The following is a 22,769-nucleotide window of genomic DNA, read 5'->3' on the forward strand; positions in this document are numbered from 1 at the left end:
CACAAGTATACATATGTAACAAACCTGCACGTTATGCACATGTACCCTAGAACTTAAAGTATAATAAAAAAAAATAAAAATAAAAAAAAATAAAAATAAAAAAAAAAGACAGGGTTTCACCATGTTAGCCAAGCTGGTCTCTAACTCCTGACCACAGGTGATCTGCCCGCCTCAGTCTCCCAAAGTGCTGGGATTACAGGCATGAGGCACCATGCCTGGCCTACATAGAGGAAATTTAAGTGCATATTACTAAGTGAAAGAAGCTGATCTGAAAAGGCTATGTATTGTATGATTCCATTTATATAATATTCTAAAAAACACAAAACTATGGAGGTAGTAAAAATATCAGTGGTTACCAGAAGTTAGGGGTAAAGGAAGGATGAATAGGCAGAGCACACAGGATTTGGGGGGCAGTGAATCTATTCTGTATGATGCTATTTATGGTGAGTATGTCATTACACCTTTGTCAAAATCGATAGAGTATATATACCACCAGGACTGAACCCTAATACAAACTGAGGACTTTAGGTGATAATGATGTGTTAATGTCGGTTCATGGACTGTAACAAACGTACCACTCTAGTAAGGACACGGACTGTGTGGTGGCGGTGCATAGAGGGGGATGGAAGTTCATGGGATCTCAGTACTTTATGCTCAATTTTGCTATGAACCTAAAGCTGCATTAAAAAATAAAGTCTATTTACAACAAAGTGGAGTATGTCTGAAGGCTAAGGGGAAAGCCCTTTCAGGTCAATAGTCTTTACTGGGAAGAGAAAAACAATACCCCCAGCTGAGACTCACATCAGTACCCTAGAATCAGTACCCACATCAGTGTGCCTAGAATGACTGCCACTTCTGAATGTAATTCTGAGTCCTTCCCCCAGACTCATATAAAGCATGTTTTCTTTCACTGACAAAAGTTCTTGAATTGATTATATTAACTGCAGAATGTGACTTAAAGACTGAAGAGAGGAGCTGGCTTTCTTCTTTCTTAAACGTATTTAAAGATCACCAAATGTTACATTAAACTTTCTTTTAATGAGTTTGACTCAGAGAAGCAAAGGTAACCAGTAAAAGGCTTTCTCATTTGGAAATCAAATAAAACCAAAATTACAGCCTTCAGATTAAACTATTTTAAATAAAATATGCAAAACAGTTAAAAGGACCCAGGTGAAGCAGAGAACATGACTGCTAAATGGGCACTGCTCAAGTCCACTGCAGATCAGTGCTCTCAAAGTGCTTGCAAGAGCTCTAAAATATAAAGGATGACCTGCAACCGATCACTCTAAAGGCAGCTGTTCTCCTTCCATGTTTTGGGTAGTACGGGAAAGTCATACTACCAAAGAGTGTTCAAAGGGAAAGATGATAAGCCCACAAGCACAATGTAAATTCAGTATTTCCTAAAAGAAATTGGTCTCTCACAGACAAGAACTAATCAAAATAATCCATCAAAGCAAAATGGCAAATACTAAAGATTGCAAATAAAATAACAGCTAGTACGGCAGAAATTATATTTTTAAATCTCACCTAGAAAACCAGTTACTTATATAGTGAAATATTGTGTTAATAAAGTTGAAAAGATTTGCAGAAACACATTATTAAGATTTAATTCAAATTCTAGAACCAGCTGATCAAGCAAACTTTTCCAAAGCATCTAAGAATATTCATTATCACTTCAGGTTCTTCACGTACCCTCCCTTTTAAAAGCTCTCTAGCTGGGAATGGTGGCTCACACCTGTAATCCCAGCACTTTGGGAGGCCGAGGCAGAAGGACTGCTTGACTTCAGGAGTCAAATTAAATCACGTTTTTCTTTTTTTTTTTTTGAGACGGAGTCTCGCTCTGTCGCCCAGGCTGGAGTGCAGTGGCCGGATCTCAGCTCACTGCAAGCTCCGCCTCCCGGGTTCACGCCATTCTCCCGCCTCAGCCTCCCAAGTAGCTGGGACTACAGGCGCCCACCACCTCGCCCGGCTAGTTTTTTGTATTTTTTGGTAGAGACGGGGTTTCACCATGTTAGCCAGGATGGTCTCGATCTTCTGACCTCGTGATCCGCCCATCTCGGCCTCCCAAAGTGCTGGGATTACAGGCTTGAGCCACCGCGCCCGGCCAAATCACGTTTTTCAAGATAGACTTTTAATTTTCCTTGAGCTGATTCATATTAAAACAAAAGCCTTAGAGAGGATTTAATAATCACCTCATTCCAAAAAAGGATTTGAGGTAGCAAGAGAAACTAAGTGGAGTTTATAGCTTTAAGGTGATTATAATAGTCAACATTTAATGGTGTAGTAAATGCTGCAACTTTTACGTTGCACCAGACCACATTGATATTAAAAAAGAAAAGAAAAGAAAGAGGCAATGACTCACTGAGTAAAGTCTTAGGCTTCATAATTAACTAACTTACCTATATATCTTCAAACTCCTCCCTCATCCAATCCACCTTTCATGTGAAGTTCTGACAGAGTAATTTATTGCCCCCTCAATAAGCTATCTAACTACATTTAAAAAAAATTCTGGGTCGGGCATGGTGGCTCATGCCTGTAATCCCAGCATTTTGGGAGGCTGAACTGGGTGGATCACCTGAGGTCAGGAGTTTGAGATCAGCCTGGCTAACATGGTAAAACCCCATCTCTACGAAAAATACAAAAAAAAATTAGCCAGGCGTTGTGGACGCCTGTAATCCCAGCTACTCGGGAGGCTGAGGCAGGAGAATCGCTTGAACCTGAGAGGCAGAGGTAGAAGTGATCACGCCATTGCACTCCAGCCTGGGTGACAAGAGCAAGACTCCATCTCAAAAAAAAAATTCTGAAGTCGTTACAACACAAACCTGTACTTTACCTCCAAAGATTGCCATGGTAATTTTAATTATTCTTCCAGCTAATCATGTTTAAATGACAGTAAATACAATGAGACATTATCAAAATTGCTGCCAATCTCAGATGAGAACAAAATTTTAGCCAGCCCCTTACCCACCTCCTATGCCACCCCAGCCAAACAACTTTCTCAGGCCATTCTACTTAGTCTAAACCAAAACATCTTATATTTCAGCACCTGGGATGGCCTTGCCAGGATTCGAACCTGGATCATCTGTATGGTCAGACAGAGGCTTCCAATGAGCACAAGACCAGCTTCGGGTGCAGATCCCTTCCTCACAATTAAAATTCTGAAACGCCAGACATTTTCAGAGAACGTAGTTTGCAGAGAGACAGGTTTTACTAGATACTAAAAAGAGAGAACTCGGAAAATAAAATGAACATAAGTATCAAGCTACATGTTTTACAGCTAAAAGACACTTCCACACGTACCATTTCCTCAGATCATAATCAGTTTGTAAAGTGGGCAGGTAAGGAGACTGCCCTAATTTTTTACAGATGAAGTTACTGGAGATGTGTCAGAGACAGAACTCTTCTAATAAGACTGGCCTGCTCAAAATCGTAAGGAAAACCTGGGGTGTTTTTAGAACTTTACCTTGGCATTTTTCTGGATAGGGCAAAGCTTTGGACTTCTTTTGGGGCAAATTTATTCGAGGATCCCCAACTGTCAGTCCCAGAATAGTACCTGCCGGAATTTCTGCTGGTGATGTTATTCCTTTAACAACAACAAAAAGAACAAAAACAACCAAAAGAAGCTTACAGAAAGTCATTCATAATACATCTATATTTGTTTGTATTTTTAAATCTTTCAGAGTTTCTAATGAAACGTTTTTCTTGGACTAATTACTTAAAAGCATGTATTCCCTCTCTTCCCACTGATACTTTTAGAGAATAAGTTAACATTCATTAAGAATGAGGTTTCTCGCAAAAAAACATGAAGCCAACATAAAAAAAAGGTTCTTTTATGAAATGAACACACATGCTTCTATCAGTGATAACTATAGCAGCTATGAGCAAAACCGCAGTTGTGTGCAGGTAAGTATAGAGTTTAGGTCAGTACCTGGCGTATGCATTTATCTCCACTATCAGAATGCCAGTTACTTAGAATACGAACATCTCATTTGTTTGTTGTTTCATAACCAGGCATGAATATAGTGTTTATTCATTGAGTTCAGTCCGACTCTTACTTGGTCCTCTTGCTGTGTCACAATAGCAGCAGGTTAAAAAGCAATATTACACGCTGGAGGCCCAATTGCAAAAGGCTCTTTTAGCCCCCTTCCCTCCCCAACACAACCCAGTCTTCCCTTCGTATACCTCCCAACAACTCGAAAATGGCTTCTTGTCTGCAATGAAGGGAAACGCTGTCAGGATTCTTACAGGTTTCTATCCACCAGCGGTGAGGTGTCTCCTCTGTGTCCTCTCCCACCTGAAAAATAACAACCACTATTCACCGGGCGAACAATGAATCCACCTTCATAATTTTGTCATGGTTGTGATATCAGCCCCCACTCTTTCTTCTTCTGTGTGTAGAAATGAATGTGTTATGGGGTGAACCAGGGAAGTTGCCACTATACTTAACATAGTAATTAATACCAGACTACTCTTTCAGTTAGTAGCAAGGATATAGTATTACACTTCTCTCAAGATTTCACATATGAGGATAGACTAACTCACTAAGATACTTCACACCCAGTCTCTCCAGAGCACAGTACCAACAGAGGAGGCCTCGCTCCTCTCTTACTTTTTCTTTTTTTTGACACAGTCTCACTCTGTCACCCAGTCTGGAGTGCAGTGGCCCGATCATGGCTCACTGCAGCCTCAATCTCCCAGGCTCAAGTGATCCTCCCACTTCAGCCTCTCAAGTGGCTGGGAGCTGGAACTACAGTCACACGCCACCATGCCTAGCTAATTTTTTAAACTTATTTTTTGTAGATACATTGTCTCACTATGGTGCCCAGGCTGGTCTTGAATTTCTGGGCTCAAGCAATCAACCCACCTCAGCCTTCCAAAGAGCTGGGATTTCAGGTGTGAGCCACCACACCTGGTCCTCTTCCACTAGAGCTAACTTCATCATCTCTGATGTAAGCAATAAAATGTTCCTCACCAAAGGAAAATCAAACCAGTACCTCTTGAAGAACTCTCCAGATAAAGGATATACTACTACTACAGTATTCCTAGAAATGTATATCTTTTCCACATGGAACTAGGAATTGAGGAAGATTTCAAAAAGCTCTTCAAGTATCATGTGCATGGCAAGAAGGGAATCTATAGCCACAACTCATGCTGAAGTTCACTGAAGTAGGATGTGCACTTACAGATCCTAAAGAAGCAATCATGGCCGGGTGCAGTGGCTCACGCCTGTAATGACAGCATTTCGGGAGGCCAAGGCAGGCGGATCACTTGAGGCCAGGAGTTGGAGACCAGCCTGGCCAATATGGCGAAACCTCTAATAAAAATACACAAAAAATTAGCCAAGTGCGTTGGCTGGCGCCTGTAATCCCAGCTACTCAGGAGGCTGAGGTATGAGAACTGCTTGAACCTAAGAGGTGGAGGTTGTAGTGAGCTGAGATTGTGCCACTGCACGCCAGCCTGGGTGACAGAGCGAAACTCTGTCTCACAAAAAAAAAAAAAAGCAAAGGTACCATTTACTCACAGAAACTCAGATAGCACAGCTTAGTGGTTTACAGTACAGGCTCTGGAAACAAACTTCGTAGGTTCAAATCTTTGCTCCACAACTTATTAGCTGCTACGGGGCACCCTCTCTGTGCCAGGCATTGTGCTAAGCACTGGGGAGAGAGTAAAAAACAGGACCAACCCTATCCTCACCCTTATGAAGCTCACAGTCTCACGAGAGACACAGACGTTACATAAATACACAAATCCATACAAACAAATTGAGGAAATTTGCAAGATGCTCTGAAAACAACGGGAGGGATCTAGTTTAACTTGGGGGATCAGGAAAGGATGCTAGAGGGAAATGCTAGAGACTGAAACCTGAAGAATGAGGACGGTTCAGCCAAGCAAAAAGTGGTGGAGGCAGAATGCTCAGTAGTTGGAAGACAAAAACAGGTGCAAAGGCTCTAAGGGAGACAAGAACTGACATTCTAGAACCTGAAAGAAGGTCAGGGTGGCTGAAGTGTAGAAGGTGAGGAGAAATGAGGCCTCAGAGGCAAGAAGGCACAAGATTACGTGGGTCACATTGAACACTTTGGATTTTATCTTAATTACAATGAGAAGCTATTCAAAAACTTTTTATCAGGAAGCAACAAGAGGTGAATAAATTATCAAAAAATCACTCTGTCTCCTGTGTGGAGAATGGGCTGAAAAAGAGGAGGGATGGGCCGAGTGCGGTGGCTCAAGCCTGTAATCCCAGCACTTTGGGAGGCCGAGACGGGCGGATCACGAGGTCAGGAGATCGAGACCATCCTGGCTAACACGGTGAAACCCCATCTCTACTAAAAAAATACAAAAAAACTAGCCGGGCGAGGTGGTGGACGCCTGTAGTCCCAGCTACTCCGGAGGCTGAGGCAGGAGAATAGCGTGAACCCGGGAGGCGGAGCTTGCAGTGAGCTGAGATCCGGCCACCGCACTCCAGCCTGGGCGACAGAGCGAGACTCCATCTCAAAAAAAAAAAAAAAAAGAGGAGGGATGGAGGAAACGTAAGGTTCCCTCTAGAATCCTTTCCTGATCCCCTAAGTGTTCAGGTAAGAGACAACACTGGTTGAGAGCAGAGCAGAGGCAGTGAAGATGGAGAAAAGTAGCTTTTGTATTTTAAAAACTTCTAAAAACTCAGAATCTATTCAGCTCTATCATCATATTTGACCACGTCAAGTCAGTGAGAGGCACAGGCATTGAAAAGTTAATTGCACTAAGACCAGAAAACAAACAGGATCTGAACCCAGGGTACGGATTCCTAAGCTAGTCTCTGTGCTAGCTACTTGCCAATAGAGCTACTCAGACTTAATTTTTAGTTAATTAAAGTTAAGTAAAGGTATAAATTCAGTCCCTCAGTCACTCCAGCCACAATTCAAGTATTCAACTGCCACATGTGGCTAATGGCTATCATCCTGGACAGCACAAAGGAACATCACCCTCACAGAAAGCTCTACTGGAAGTTCTGCCCTAGACATAGTGCTCTTAACCTTTTTAGGTATTCTAGATTCCTAAAACTAGCCCCAGAAAACCAGCCAGGTGTGGTGGCTCACGCCTGTAATCCCAGCATTTTGGGAGGCCAAAGCAGGTAGATCACCTGAGGTTAGGAGTTCGAGGCCAGCCTGGTCAACATGGTGAAACCCTGTCTCTACTAAAAATACAAAAATTAGCTGGGCCTGGTGGTGCGCACCTATAGTCTCAGCTACTCAGGAGGCTGAGGCAAGAGAAGCGCTTGAACCCGGGAGGCAGAGGGTGCAGTGAGCTAAGATCGCACCACTGTACTCCAGCCTGGGCGACGGAACGAGACTCCATCTCAGAAAAAAAAAAAAAAAAAAGAAAGAAAGAAAACCTACATGGCACAAGCACAAATGCACAAAATCTGGCACACAATTTCAGGGATTTTAGAGACTCCCTACCTATGAAGCAGAAGTTAAGACCCTCTACAAGGCTCATAGCTACCACAGCAGTTTGTATTTAAATAAGAACAGTCAGTTTACTGATCATATCCACTTAGTTGTGGTCTTCTAGGAGAAGTGAAAGATAACAAAATCTTTGATAGTAAGTAGGGAAATAAACATCTAAAAGCCATGGCCCAAAATGTTACCAAATTATATATTAGGTTTCACAAATTTGACAGGAAAAACATGATTAGAATAAAACACTACCGTCATTTTTACTCTTACAGTGTGGACAGAAGCAGCTTTTATTGCTTCAGTTAGGATGGAGTGGGAAAGTGGCCCAATCAGCCGGAATCTGTTCATCTCCATCGTCAAATCACTGAAAAAGAAAGAAGATCTTAAAATGGAAACTTCCATCACACAACATCTGTGCCACTGACAAAAACAGAGCAAGTCTTCACTGAAAATATTCAGTAGGTTCAAAGCAAATTCAACTCATACCTGATTACAATGCCTGTGGTTGGAGAGATCCAAAAGTATGGTAGACATGGATCTCTAGTTCCATCGCCGATAATTTTTTTAATTGGTTTAGCATTTTCTCCATCGTCTTTCCTTTTTCTTTTCTTGCCAATTTTCTCATCAGGCAATTCAATTTGGCTTTTTTCTTGGGATTGTGTCAGAAGTGGGTCAGTGATGCAGACAGCTGATTTGATGGGTTCCACGCACTGACACGCTGCTTTTATTTCCTCTAAGATATCCTAAAAATATATTTAAATATTCACTTTAAAATCCTGAAAGTTAAATATATTATGACAAATTTAGTTGGGTTATTTTTTTTTTTCATCGCTTTAAAAATTAACATTTTTGGACGGGCATGGTGGCTCATACTTGTTAATCCCAGCACTTTGGGAGGCCGAGGTGGGTAGATCGCCTGAGGTCAGGAGTTCGAGACCAGCCTGACCAACATGGCAAAACTCCATCTCTACTAAAAAGTACAAAAACTAGTTGGGTGTGGTGGCAGGCACCTGTAATCTCTGCTACTCAGGAGGCTGAGGAAGGAGAATCGCTTGAACCTGGGAGGCAGAGGTTGCAGTGAGCTGAGATCATGGCATCACAATCCAGCCTGGGCAACAGAGCAAGACTCCATCTCAAAAAAAAAAATTCACATTTTTATCCCTTCACAGATTAACTTAAATTAATCACCAAAAAGCTTTTTTGGACCAGGTGCGGTGGCTCACATCTGTAATCCCAACACTTTGGGAAGCTGAGGTGGGAGGATGGCTTCCGCCCAGGAGTTTGAGACCACCCTCGGGAACATAGGGAGACCTTGTTTCTACACAAAATAAAAAAATAATTAGCTGGACATGGTGGCGGACCCCTGTAGTCTAAGCTACTCGGGAGGCTGAGGTAGGAGAATCACTTGAGCCCAGGAAGTAGAGGCTGCAGTGGGCTATGACTGCACCACTGCACTCAAGTCTCAATGACAGAGCAAAACCCTGTCTCAAAAAATACATTTTTTTTTTAATCTAACTTTAATTTTTAAAAAAAGCATTTTGGGGTGTTCTGAGTAGCACATGTCACTTTAAACAAAAAAAAATTGAAATTTAAAATTTAAAATGGGTTAGGGCTGGGGTTAGGGGTAGGGTTAATCAAATATTATGAAAACAACATGATCACGCTGACTAAATTTTTTTTAAGTAGTGAGTATGCTAAAGAAGGGAAGCTAAGCTAAATTCAGTGTGAAAAATCATCAGAAGTACTCAGAAATAGCTTTTCATTATCAAATAGGCTGCAACTAGCACCTAGATACTAGTGAACCACTTCAGTCATGGTAGAAACATTAGTTCCAATTCAACATTTCAAATAATTAGCATAAGGCTGGTTTTTATCTCTACTTCTACTTATGACTTACTAAAAATATGAGAGGTCAAGATTAGTTTCATTTTTTTTTTTTCAAGACAGGGTCTCATTGTCACCCAGGCTGGAGTGCAATAGCACGATTTCACCTCACGGCAACTCTGCCTCCTGGGCTCAAAGCGATCCTTCCGCCTCAGCCTCCCAAGTAGCTGAGACTACAGGCGCATGCCACCAATCCCAGCTAATTTTTGTCTTTTTTGCAGAGACGGGGTTTCACCATGTTGCCCAGGCTAGTCTCAAACTCTTGGATTCAAGCGATCCAACTGCTTCAGCCTCCCAAAGTGGTGGGATTACAGGCATGAGAAACCATGCCCCACCCTGACTTCATTCTATTTGATGAACAAGTTCTGGGGATCTAATGTACAGCATGGGTGGTGATGGAAGTGTTATTTGATTGTGGTATGCAACATGTACATCAAATCATCATATTATATACTTCGAATATATTTGCTTTTTGTCAGCTAGACATTTTTAAACACAAATTATATCAGTTTTTTAAAAATTCACTTCATTCAATATTCACAGAGCCCCCCCATATATAAATATCAGACTATTAGACAAACCTTTACACTATTTACATTTCTACAGTATTGACTTCCAGCTGTAATTAAAAATGCAGTTTCAGAATAATGGGAGATAACCTGAAAGATTATACCTGTTTAAGGGCTGGATGCAGCCAGATCCACAGCTGCCTGATCTCAGAAGTGTCACCAGGGGTCCTCTGGGACTTCCAGATAAACGTAACAGGCCCAAGCATTTCTCTGGGATATTTATTCACTCGATAAAGCACAAGGCTCCCTTGGCGCTTTCCAGACAAGCAGTGAACTGCTGCAAACGTCAGTCCTGACATCAACAAAAGCAAAATTCCATAATTCCAGGTATTGAGACTGCAGTCCTATTTCCTGATAGCCACACTGTCATTTACTGTCTGCCTCCATGAGAGGTGAAGTTTTGGTTGTGAGGATTGCTCAGATCAAAGCCTGACACACAATAAGTTCTCAACAAATATGTGTTAAATGAATAATGAGAGCTTCAAGTTTCTTTCTGTCAGTTCACCCCACCAGAAAAATGACTCTATCACTGTCAAGTATAAAACTTGACAATGTTAGAAATGATTTAAAAGCCAACCCAACTGTTCTTAAATTAATATTTTCATCGGGAATGATTAGTGTCTTTTCTATATGTTTTTCTATATGTTTGAATTCCAAATGCTTACAGTAGACACTTCTTTATGAAAGGAATAAATATACAAAGACTAAAATAGAACTCAGCTTTAAAACAAGTTTACCTGTGTCTATGCTACACATTCCAGAAAGTGCCTTTAGTATTTCTTCCTCTTTGCCTTTCAACTCCAAACAACAGTAGTAGGATAAATCCTGCACAAAGCGGGAGACACAAGTACTTAGGAATTTACATAGGCAAAACTGCTAAGAAGCCAAAAGCCACATCACAAAAACTTCAGAGGCCTAAGACACAAAACAAATTGCTAAAGCTATATTCTCATATGTCAAAATCTAAACCTTCTCCTGCCCGATGGTTTAGGGGAAAAAATATCTAAACCCGTCCATTCCTGTTACCTTAGCAAATATTTTTAAACCAATCCGAACCAAAATAAAAATGAATCTCCATTTAAAAATGTAAGTTACAGTATCCTACCTTTTAGATAATCTACGTTTTATCCCATATTCATAGACAGATTCTATGGAGGGTATATAACTGTTGCTTCTAAGTAAAGAACCGTTCACCCCCAAAATCTACCTAAGATAACAAACCAGAGTAAAATAAGGAAAACAGTAATGAATTCTGCAAAATTATGCTCAGGTTGCTCAATTTGATTAGGTAATTCAGGACCTCAAGATTACTTAACACTAAGCCTAGAGATACAATATTGCAATTAATCCATCCCATATTTCTCCCATGCTCAATCTTAACCATGATATGCAACTTTAAGCACAGTACAAAGAAAGTAAAAGTAATAACACAGAATTTTAAGTAAGATGAAGAGAGATCAAACTAAGCTAATGAAATCAATGTTAAAAGTTTCAATAGTTATAGTATCCATAATAATAATAACAGTTCTAATAGTTTGTTTTGTTTTGTTTTTGAGACGGGGTCTTACTCTGTTGCCAATGCTAGAGTACAGAGGTGCAATCACAGCTACAGAAATCTCAACTTCCTGGGCTCAAGCAATCCTCCTGCCTCAGCCTCCCAAGTAGCTGGGACTACAGGTACGAGCTACCACACCCAGCTTTTTTTTTTTTTTTTTTTTTTTTCGCAGAGACAGAGTCTCACTATGTTGCCCAGCCAGACTGGTCTTGAACCCCAGGGCTCAAGCAATCCTCCTGCCTCAGCCTCCCAAAGTGCTGTGATTCTAAGCATGAGCTGCCATGCCTGGCCTGTAATAGTTAATAGTCATTGAAGGGTTACTGAGTGCCAGTAATGAGTTAACTCCTTACATGAACTGTCATTTAGTCTTCCTGACAATCAGATGTACCAAGTATGGTTATCTTATCTGATAGACAAGGACACTGTGACACAGAGATTGTTACTTGAACAAAGACACAGAGTCATTAAGTGGAGAAGCCAGCATTCTAATCAGGCTCGGTGACCTGCCAAACCAACCCTTCTGCTATGGCACCTTTAAGCAGTTTCAGTTCACTGAGCAACTAGAACTAAAAGGCAAATTATAGCTATGATTCTGACAACACACATTAATCAATATGATCACTCACAGAAAGAAATCTTCCCATCCAGTGACCAGCTCTCAGCTGTCAGTGGCCAGAGGAAGCTCACCCAAATGTGTGCAAACAAGTGACAGCAGAGAATAATGGTTGAGAGTGTGGAACCCTGGAGTTAGGCAACTGGGCTCAAATCTGAACCTCAACACTCATTGGCCATATGGTCATGGATAAATTACCTAACCTCTCTGTACTCAGTTTCTCCATCTGTAAAATGGAAATAATGGTAACTCCTTACCTCATACTATTGTGAGGATTAAATGAATAAACACATGCAAAGCATTTAAAACAGGGTAGGGCGTATATTAAGCACTCACTAATATTTGTTATTATTAGTTATTATTTTTATTACTTAGGGCTGATCAAATTTTAAAGAAAGTATCTAATAACTTTAGCAAAAATTCTGCCCAAAATGAAAAGTAACTCATCGGCAGAGGACAGTGGAAAAAGCGCAGGCCAGGGGAATCAGCCACTCAAGTGCTATGTGGGCCACCAACAAGCTGTGTGAGCCCAGGCAAGTCACTTCATCTCTCTATAACCCAGCTTCCTCAATGTCAATGAGGAACTTGACTATAATCTGTGATTTCTGCTGCTGAGTTCTCAAATCAAAGGCTCCTAAAAGGTGCTCTTATTCACTTCACACTCATTATAATGACTGTGATCAAACAAATAAATAAGTAATAAGTACTGACAAGGATGAGGTGAAATTGGAACCCTTGTGTATTGCTGGTGGGAATGTAAAATGATACGGTTGCTATGGAAAACGGTAAGGCAGTACCTCAAAAAATTAAACATAAACTTACCATAGAATTATCATATGATCCAGCAATTACACTTCTGGGGATATACTCAAAAGGACTGAAAGCAGGGATTGTAGTGATATTTGCATATCCATGCTCACAGCAGCATTATTTACAATAGCCAAAAGGTGGAAGTAAGCCAAATGTCCACTGACAGATAAATGGATAATCAAGATATGGTATATACCTACAATGGAATACATCTTCAGCCTTAAAAGCGAAGGGAATTCTGACACATGCTACAACACGGATGAATTTTAAGACATTATGCTAAATGAAATAAGCCAGTCACAAAAAGACAAATATCGTACGATTTCACTCCTATGAAGTACCTATAGGATCAAATTATTAGATAAGACAGTAGAAGGGTAGCTGCCAGGGGCTGAAGGAATGGGGAGTTAGTGTTTAATGAGTACAGAGTTTCAGTTTGGGAGGATAAAATGGAGATGGATGGTGGTACTGATTACACAACGTAAACATACTTAATGCCACAGAACTGAACACTTAAAATGGTCAAATGGTTTTGTTATGTATATTTGACCACAATTTTTAAAAAAGATTTTTGTATTGCTTACTCTCAAGGGGTATCAAAGGTCACCAATAATAATCGCTTTCAAAATTTGGCCAAGGCCACTCTGCCATTGAAAGATAGGCCCTTCTGCAAAGAACAAATTTCTAAATATGTATTGGAAGAAATAGAAAGCAACTGAATTAGCTACTGAGAGGAGGGAACAATCAGATAAATACTATTAAGAGGCTCTAAAATAATGTGTCCTCTCAAAGCTTTTAAAATTTAAAACATCCTTTAGCATCCCACTGACCCACAAACACCTAGACCAGCATTTTGAACCCTGTTCAGGGTACACAGTAGATTCTCAAATATCTGTTATTGGTGAATGACTGTTAGACTAATCTATAGTGAATAAAGCTTGATATGATCAACGAGACCTGCACGATCTGGTTCCTACTCTTTTCTCCAGCCTAACCTCGCCCTCATGTTGCCTTGCTCTCCATCTCTATCACACAGAATTGATTCCAGTTCTTCACTCTCACCTGGCTTCCTTCTGCCTTCCCCCCTCCCATCTTATCCCTGAGAGCTCAGTTCAAGCAGCACTTCTGGGGGACGCCCTCCAGTGTGATGAGCAGGTTAGAAATGCTCCACTGGTAGTGAAGTGACTTTAGGCTGCCTGATCTCCAGTATCTGGCAAAGGACCCAGGCCTCATGCTCAGGAATCATTTTTCCAATGAATAACCACATAAACGGGGCTTGGCATACCATAAACTATTCTAAAGGTCTCAATAGGAAAGGATCAAACCAAAATAACAAGAAAGCCCACTGGGAAAGCTCACCTGCAGGAGGCACCGGTTCGTCATGGCTCGATAGCAGGCTCTGTGGCTCTTGACTGTTGGCCTCTCCCCAAGGCAGTAGCCCCACTTCCTGACCATGTGAAACCGTTTGGCATGCCAGATGTGGGTTTCTAACCAAATGTTCTTCTTTTGTCTACGGTTAAATTCTAGCGTCCGGTTCATGTGACATCTTCGAGCTTTATGGCATTTATTTTTTGAATGTTCTTTTTTCTGATGTACAGCTTTCTCTGCCTATAGTTTCAAGAAAAGAGACATATCCCGGTTTGTAAGAATCTCAAAACAGAGTTAATGGTTAGGAATGCAAACAAATAACTTTAGATTAAGTGGAATATTTTATAGATCCCATTAGTTTGCTTAAATTGTTAACTTGGGGCTGGGCACAGTGGCTCACGCTTTTAATCCCAGCACTTTGGGAGGCCGAGCTGGGCAAATCACGAGGTCAGGAGATCGAGAACATCCTGGCAAAAAAATACAAAAAATTAGCGGGTGTGGTGGCGGGCGCCTGCAGTCCCAGCTACTTGGGAGGCTGAGGCAGGAGAATGGTGTGAACCCAGGAAGCGGAGCTTGCAGTGAGCCAAGATCGCGCCACTGCACTCCAGCCTGGGGGACAGAGCGAGACTCTGTCTCAAAAAAAAAAAAAAAAAAAATTGTTAACTTGGTTTCTTCAACGTAAGTAGAGAAGGAAGACATATGGCTATTAGTATTAGAGGGCAAGAAAGAAGAAGTCAAATGTTAGCTTCTTGTTATCATTTTAACTTGTAGAACAGTAACTAAAACCAGAAACTTAAGACCAAAAATAATATAAGTGAGGAAAATCCACACATTTCATTTCAGTTAGGCTACAGACAGACACATGCTGAATGCTATCACTGGCAAATAGACTTTACATTAAATCCAGAAAGTATAAAATTCCTTGTTAGTTTTCCCTCTTGAACTCAAACCCCACCACTAGCATAGCAATGGTACATAGAAGGCTGCTCAATAAATAGGTTTTAAACCAATTAGTAAAGACATTGGCTTAATCTTAGAATGTTCAAGTCTAGAATTCTGATGAAGCCAAAACACAATTAGACTTGTACAAAAATTAAAACCCAGTGCAAGTTTTCAACTTTGAAAAAGTCAGAAAGCAAATGCTAAGCATTGATGTTGCTTTTTTTAACCTTCCTACCCCAAGCTGGCCACACTCCAAAAACACAAATCCAAAAGTACTTGGTAAGAGGGTCAGGTTTTTTGGCCGGGCGCGGTGGCTCAAGCCTGTAATCCCAGCACTTTGGGAGGCCGAGACGGGTGGATCACCAGGTCAGGAGATCGAGACCATCCTGGCTAACACGGTGAAACCCCGTCTCTACTAAAAAATACAAAAAACTAGCCGGGCGAGCTGGCGGGCGCCTGTAGTCCCAGCTACTCCAGAGGCTGAGGCAGGAGAATGGCGTGAACCCGGAGGCAGAGCTTGCAGTGAGCTGAGATCCGGCCACTGCACTCCAGCCCGGGTGACAGAGCGAGACTCCGTCTCAAAAAAAAAAAAAAAAAAAAAAAAAGAGGGTCAGGTTTTTTTTACATTTGGGAAGGGAACATAAACTATTCAACACCCTTACAAAAGAGGAGTATCAAATGCTGTATTTCAAAGCACCTGTAATAGCCAATTGTCTGTTAATTTGGCTTGGAGGGAAGAAGAAGTTTGGATAATGATTAAATCAAATATATGCAAAACAAAAACAAAAACAAAAACCATGAGGGTGTTCTTTTCCAAGTTTTTTTGTTTGTTTGTTTTCTTTTTAGACAAGGTCTCACTGTCGCCCAGGCTGGAGTACAGTAGCGCGATCACAGCTCATTGCAGCCTCAGCCTCCCCTGGCTCAGGGGATCCTCCCATCTCAGTTTCCAAGTAGCTGGGACTACAGGCAGACATGCACCACCACACCCAGCTAATTTTGGGATTTTTTGTAGAGATGAGGTTTCGCCATGTTGCCCAGGCTGGTCTTGAACTCCTGGGCTCAAGCAATCTGCCCACCTCAGCCTCTCAAAGCGCTGGGATTACAGGTATGAGCCACCATGCCCAGGAGGGCAGTTTGTTGCTGCACTAGCCTTGGTTTTCATTTTTAATAAATTCTATTAGGTCAATACTTCTCAATTTCTTCTAGGAGTTACTCTTCTAAACATTTACACTAAGTGGAACTCCAACCTCTTTCTGTGCAATCTCCTGTAACCGTCTGGGAAGACGTTTGACATTGTGGCTCATGGCTCTTCGTCGCATGTGCCGTGGCAGAGTCTGGAAAACCAGTGAATTCGAAGACTTCTGGGTCACAGCTTTTAACATAGCGCTGATTTCAGCCGCTCGTGCTTGAGCAAAAGTAGAAGCTGTTGAAAGAATTGACAACGTCATTAAACACCAATCTTGAATTAACGCTGGAGAATAAACAGGCTGCTGGGGAAACTTAAGTGAATTCCTCCACCAAGAAGGTGTAAAGAGAGACCAGAAAGCACATCTAAGGTATGTACAAGGAATACAGGGTTTAATGTGGTAGTGTGGTTGGGGATTATAGGGTGAAGAACAGAAGAGGCTGGAAAGGGCCTGGAGACAGGCTCTTTAAATAAAGGTTTGGTTGCCATTAGTGCATATGCAATTTTCCATCTTTGGAGAATGCCATGCTGAGTATGGATGGCATATTTAAAACAAGACAGGCGTGGGGGCTAAGACAAAGAGGAACAGTTCACAAAGACTTGTAAGAAGATGAATAAGAGACAGGGAGAGAAACTGAAGAAGGGAGAGCCATCAAGCCCAAGGAAGCTCTGGTCAAAGTCCAGGCTAGAGGTGAGAAGGGTCTGAAGTGGGAGGAGGAGAGGAGAGGCAGGGGAGGCAGAGCCAGGACCACAAGGAGGGCAGTTTGTTGCTGCACTAGACACGAAGAGCTCAAAATACAAGCAAACTGCACTTCTTTATGAGTACCCACCAGTTATATACTTGGGGATCTCCTGAGACGTGCCCTCGGGACCTGCTTTCCATCCTCCCTTTTTTCTAAACATCCCTTTGGAGGAAGACTGCTCATTCACATCAGGGTCAGGCAGAGAGTGGGGGTTGACTCTGGTTTGCCACTGTCGTGAAGTTCCAGGATGAGGCTCTAGTATATTTTCAAAAAGAAACATGTCACCTTTATCAGAGATAAAAATTATAGTGGAGAACTAATATTTGTTGGGTGGCAACACTGACCATGTTTTCAATCCTACAGTCACCCTGTAAGGTGGCTATTACTACTTATTTTTAAAGAGGAATCTTACGTAGGAAGGTGAATTCACTTGCCTGAGGTCACAAAGCTAGTAGGTAGCACACAAGGTAATCGTGTCAGGATGACATATAAAGGACCCTGGATATGACAGATACAGGGGAAATTTTCTCCTATAAATAGTGCAACATGAATGTCAAATCTAAGCTCCCTGGTATGGTCTGAATGCTTATGTCCCCCAAAATTCCAATGTTGAAATTCTAACCCCCAAGGTGATGGTATTAGGAGGTGGGGCCTTTAGGAGGCAATGAGGTCATGAGGCGATGAGGTCATGAGCCTTCATGAATGAGATTAGTATCCTTATAAAGGAGTCCTCACAGAGACCCTCACTCCTTCCACCATGTGAGAACCCAGTAAAAAGGTGATGTATATGAAGCAGAAGGCAGGCCCACACCAGTCACCAAACCTGCTGGCTCCTTCATCTTGGACTTTTCAGCCCTCAGAACTGTGAGAAATACATTTGTTATTTATAAGCTACCCAGTAAGATACAGGTTGAGTATCCCTCATCTGAAATAACTGGGACCAGAAGTGTTTCAAATTCCAATTTTTTTTGGATTTTGGAATATTCATATATATATAAAATGAGGTATCTTGAACACAAGTCTAAGGTATCTTAGAACACAAGTCTAAAGACAAAATTCAATTATGTTTCTTTTACCTTATCACTCATAGCCTGAAGGTAATTTTATACAATATTTTTAATAATTTGTGCATGAAACTTTTTGCACATTGTATACCTGAAGCATCAGAAAGCAAAGGTGCCACTATCTCAGCCACCCTGTGGACAATCTGTGGTTGGCTGGCATCAGCACCCTTCCTGACTCGGAATCTATAAGCTACTGATAAGAAATCACTTTCTCACGCTGATTCACATGTAAGTATTTAACAGTAAAAATTACATGCCATTTTATTTGTCTTTGCAGGTGTGCTTAGGTGGTGAAATCTAGGAGTGCTTGGAAATATTTATACCCCAGCTGAAGGGGGCTAGGAACATCTTTTTTCCCGTGGGAATGCTGAATAAACTGTGTGTTATATGCCTGCATTTTGACTGTGATCCATCACATGAGGTCAGACGTGGAATTTTCCACCTGTTGTGTCATGTCAGTGCTCAAAAAGTTTTGGATTTTGGAGGACTTCAGACTTCAGATCTTTGGATCGGGAATGTTCAACCTGTATTTTGTTACAGCAGCCCAAACGACACTCCCTTAATACTCTAATCCACATGATTGTGTACAGTCTTTTATCCTAATTCTCACCACACTCAAATTGAGAGCTACTATACTAAATAAATAACTAAAAGCAAAGTTCCAGGATGGATGTGGTGGCTCACACCTCTAATCCCAGCACTTTGAGAGGCCAAGGTGGGCGGATCACTTGAGTCCAGGAGTTTGAGACTAACTGGTCAACGTGGCGAAACCCTGTCTCTACAAAAAAAAAAAAAAAAAAAAAAAATTAGCTGGGCACAGTGGCACACGCTTGTAGCCCCAGCTACTCGGGAAGCTGAGGTGGGAGGATCACGTGAGCCCAGGCGGTCAAGGTTGCAGTGAGCCAGGACTGTGCCATTGCGCTCCAGCATGGGCAACAGAGTGGGACCCTGTCTTAAAAATTTAAAAAGCAAAATTTCCAGCCAGGTGCAGTAGTTCACGCCTGTAATCCCAGCACTTTGGGAGGCCAAGGTGGGCGGATTGCCTGAGCTCAGGAGTTCAAGACCAGCCTGGGCAACACGGTAAAACCCCATCTCTACTAAAATACAAAAAATTAGCCGGGTGTGGCAGCATGTGACTGTAGTCCCAGCTACTTGGGAGGCTGAGGCAGGATAATTGCTTGAATCCGGGAGGCAGAGGTTGCAGTGAGCCAAGATCGCACCACTGCACTCCAGCACAGGCAACAGAGCAAGACTCCGTCTCCAAATAAAAAGGCAACACTTTCACACAAGTGTCTGGGAATTATGACTATAAGACAACATTAAATATCTGCCTGTGGCCAGGTGCAGTGGCTCACGCCTGTAATCCCAGCACTTTGGGAGGCTGAAGCAGGTGGATCACTTGATGTTAGGAATTTGAGACCAGACTGGCCAACATGGTGAAACCCTGTCTCTACTAAAAGTACAAAAATAAGCCAAGAGTGGCGGCACACGCCTGTAGTCTCGGCCACTCAGGTGGCTGAGGCAGGAGAATCACTTGAACCCAGGAGGTGGATGTTGCAGTGAGCCGAGATCGCATCATTGTACTCCAGCCTGGGCGACATAGCTAGACTCTGTCTCAAAAAAAAAAAAAAAAAAAAACTGTCTGTAAATTAAAGGAGAGATCAGTAGAGAATTTCATAATGTTTCTGCTTATTTCAATTGTGGTGTTAATTATTAAACCACTATAATCTTAAAACACTGTGAGGATAATATGTGTGAAAGGTTTATCACATGGCATGGTGGGCATCACCTGTAGGATCTGAATCTAGACCTTATGAACTTGACTCTAAAGTTTACTTAATCAGACCCAATGCACAGTTTTTTAAAGCATTCCAAGCAAGTTCTTGGCCACTTGCTTTTGCTGTCTTCCCAAATTAGCATTTTCTACCACTGCCCTAATGAACAACTGTAATCTTCCTATCACTTCATAAGGCTCTAAAATCAACACATCAGTGAAATACAGATATGATGACTATACTGCACTTCTCTTAGGAAATACAGAAGTACAATAATCACTGATGTTAAGGTAGAAATAAAATATACCAGCTCTAAAATATGCACAGCTAATTTTCATTATTTATAGTAGTTATGTTTCATACAGTCACTGAATTATGTCAATGAATTAGTGAATACCGAACCATTCCTCCTAGTGGGGATACATATATATCTTCATCTCACATAGATTATAATCTTTTTTTTTTTCTTTTTTTTTTGAGACAGTCTCACTCTGTCACCCAGGCTGGAGTGCAATGGCACGATCTTGGCTCACTGCAACCTCCACCTTCCGGGTTCAAGCAATTCTCCTGCCTCAGCCTCCCGAGTGACTGGGACTATAGGCACGCACCACCATGCCTGGCTAATTTTTGTATTTTTAGTAGAGACAGAGTTTCGCCATGTTGGCCAATCTGGTCTCGAACTCCTGACTTCAGGTGATCTGCCCACCTCAGCTTTTGAGAGTGCTGGGATTACAGGTGTGAGCCACTGCCCATGGCCATATTATCATCTTAAATCCTAAAAACAACTCCTCCTGGTAGAGTCTATTTCCTTTATTTTACAAAAGAGAAAATGAAGTCTAGAAATGCTAAGTGACCTGCATGAGGCTGCCCCAGGGCTGAGATTCAAACCCCAGTAGAGCTGGAGCTCTACTGTACTGCCCTGCCCCTGTACTACCACCATCCTCCGGCCATTTCTGCATGAAAGCTGGGATGATCGGCTGGGAACATAAACACAGGGCAACTCAAATTTTTCCTGCTCTATGTATGTCCACAAATGATAGCAAAGCTCCATGGGTATTGACATTGGGGTTACAAATAAGCTTTGGCAAGAAGGCAAACTTGCAAATAGGAAATTGAAAAATAATAATAAGGGTCTACTGTATCTGTTTTTAATTCAGCTCACTTACTATTTAGATAATGACTATCAAAAGAGCTGACAAAAGCAATTTGATCAAAATGGGAGTGGAGACAGCATCATGTGTATCTTTTTTTTTTTTTTTTTTTTTTGAGACAGAGTCTCCCTCTGTCTTCAGGCTAGAGTGCAGTATCGCAATCTCAGCTCACTGTAACCTCCACCTCCTGGGTTCAAGCAATTCTCCTGCCTCAGCCTCCTGAGTAGCTGGGATTACAGGCACGTGCCACCACACCCAGTTAATTTTTGTATTTTTAGTAGAGACAGGGTTTCACCATGTTGGCCAGGATGGTCTCGATATCTTGAGCTCATGAACCGCCCGCTTCAGCCTCCCAAAGTGTTGGGATTACAGGCGTGAGCCACCATGGCTGGTCTATTTTGTGTATCTTACCTTGTTTTTGAGCTTGGAAAGGTTTTTCACCTCCACTGTGGTGCTTTACGCCTCTGTCAGCCACAAAGCCAGAGGACAGAGTCACATTGGTGGGCTGGTTTCTCATTTTCTTGGCGTGTTTTCTTTCTTTTGCATTAGACATTTCTGGAAAGAAAGTAATACATTTAATACAGGGAAAGGAAACTTCCACTTAAAAATAAAAATAAATTAATGAGTAAATATTCATGTGATTCAAAATAAGTCTACTAATGGAAGAGACCCTATCAGTACATTCCAGTTTGCACTGTCAAATAATTAAATCATGTACAACTGTTGATATCAAATAAAGTCTGTTAGAAGAATGAAAAATGAGATAAGATTACTATGGATGATAAAAAAATTAATTAGTTCAAATACTTTATCTTGATTCTTAGATGAAATAAGAGCCACCTGAATCAATGAAATACAAAACACCCTATTCCAAAAGGAGAAACTCTATTAAAAACAACACAGATTACTGATGCTTTCATTTCCGCTACTCAGATGTGGCCAGCTATATATTTAATTTACAAAAGCAATGGATAATGATTTCAATTTGAAGCAAGATAAAGGACAAAAACAGTGGGACTCCAATTGACTTACCACTCAGCAGTTCCCAGCTCTCAAACTCAACATCCCCTATTTTTACTGATTCAGTTTGAAGCAGCTGTTTTCTACTTTTAAATGAAATGAATGTTATAACCTATTAGACACATATCAAGACATACCCTACAATACATGCCCTAAATGTAACATAAAGGAGACCTAAGAAGTAATTTTAATAAAATAATATATATTTCAGTATGTAACCATTTCACCACAACTACACTAGATGATATTTTGAAATAGATTTTGAATCCAGGGGATAACAACATCCACATAGGCACTAGCACAGGCATTGGCACAATCCATAAAGCTGGAGAATGGTCCTGGAAGCCCTCCAATCCCGAGGCACCAGTGATTAACTCTTTCATTGCTAACTGTAGGAAATCCGAAGGGCCCTATACATGGACACACTAGGAGGTAGCGCAGCTCAGAGCAGCTGGTATACACCAAACAGTTCTCAAAGCAGTTCAATATTTTAATACCAGTCTTTACTTCTACCTAGAGATAGAATTACCATGAATTCAACAGCTACAAAGGCAAAGCAGCACAGGTGCATTGTACTAGTGCCTCCAAGAGAAGGTAACAATGCCACTAATGACATAAAGTTCCAAATTGGTGAACACTCCTTAGTGAAGTACCCC

The 22,769-nt window shown here is 41.4% G+C and overlaps 1 protein-coding gene across 2 annotated transcripts in view; it reads right to left on the reverse strand.

The window, feature by feature from the left end:
* The window catches only part of POP1 (processing of precursor 1, ribonuclease P/MRP subunit (S. cerevisiae)), a 43,977-nt gene that overhangs the window by 15,696 nt on the left and 5,512 nt on the right, over positions 1 to 22,769 (reverse strand). For both annotated transcript variants that reach the window (XM_011952728.1, XM_011952729.1), the window contains exons 2-11: positions 21,505 to 21,648; positions 17,191 to 17,358; positions 16,422 to 16,597; positions 14,224 to 14,472; positions 10,624 to 10,711; positions 9,991 to 10,178; positions 7,920 to 8,176; positions 7,704 to 7,797; positions 4,183 to 4,294; positions 3,464 to 3,583 (exon numbers count right to left, since the gene is read on the reverse strand). In XM_011952728.1, the coding sequence (XP_011808118.1) occupies positions 3,464 to 3,583; positions 4,183 to 4,294; positions 7,704 to 7,797; positions 7,920 to 8,176; positions 9,991 to 10,178; positions 10,624 to 10,711; positions 14,224 to 14,472; positions 16,422 to 16,597; positions 17,191 to 17,358; positions 21,505 to 21,646 (1,594 nt within the window). In that variant the 5' untranslated portion in view covers positions 21,647 to 21,648. The remainder of the gene's footprint in view (positions 1 to 3,463; positions 3,584 to 4,182; positions 4,295 to 7,703; positions 7,798 to 7,919; positions 8,177 to 9,990; positions 10,179 to 10,623; positions 10,712 to 14,223; positions 14,473 to 16,421; positions 16,598 to 17,190; positions 17,359 to 21,504; positions 21,649 to 22,769) is intronic.

Source organism: Colobus angolensis, unplaced genomic scaffold (assembly GCF_000951035.1).
Source record: "Colobus angolensis palliatus isolate OR3802 unplaced genomic scaffold, Cang.pa_1.0 Scaffold349, whole genome shotgun sequence".
NCBI lineage: Eukaryota > Metazoa > Chordata > Mammalia > Primates > Cercopithecidae > Colobus > Colobus angolensis.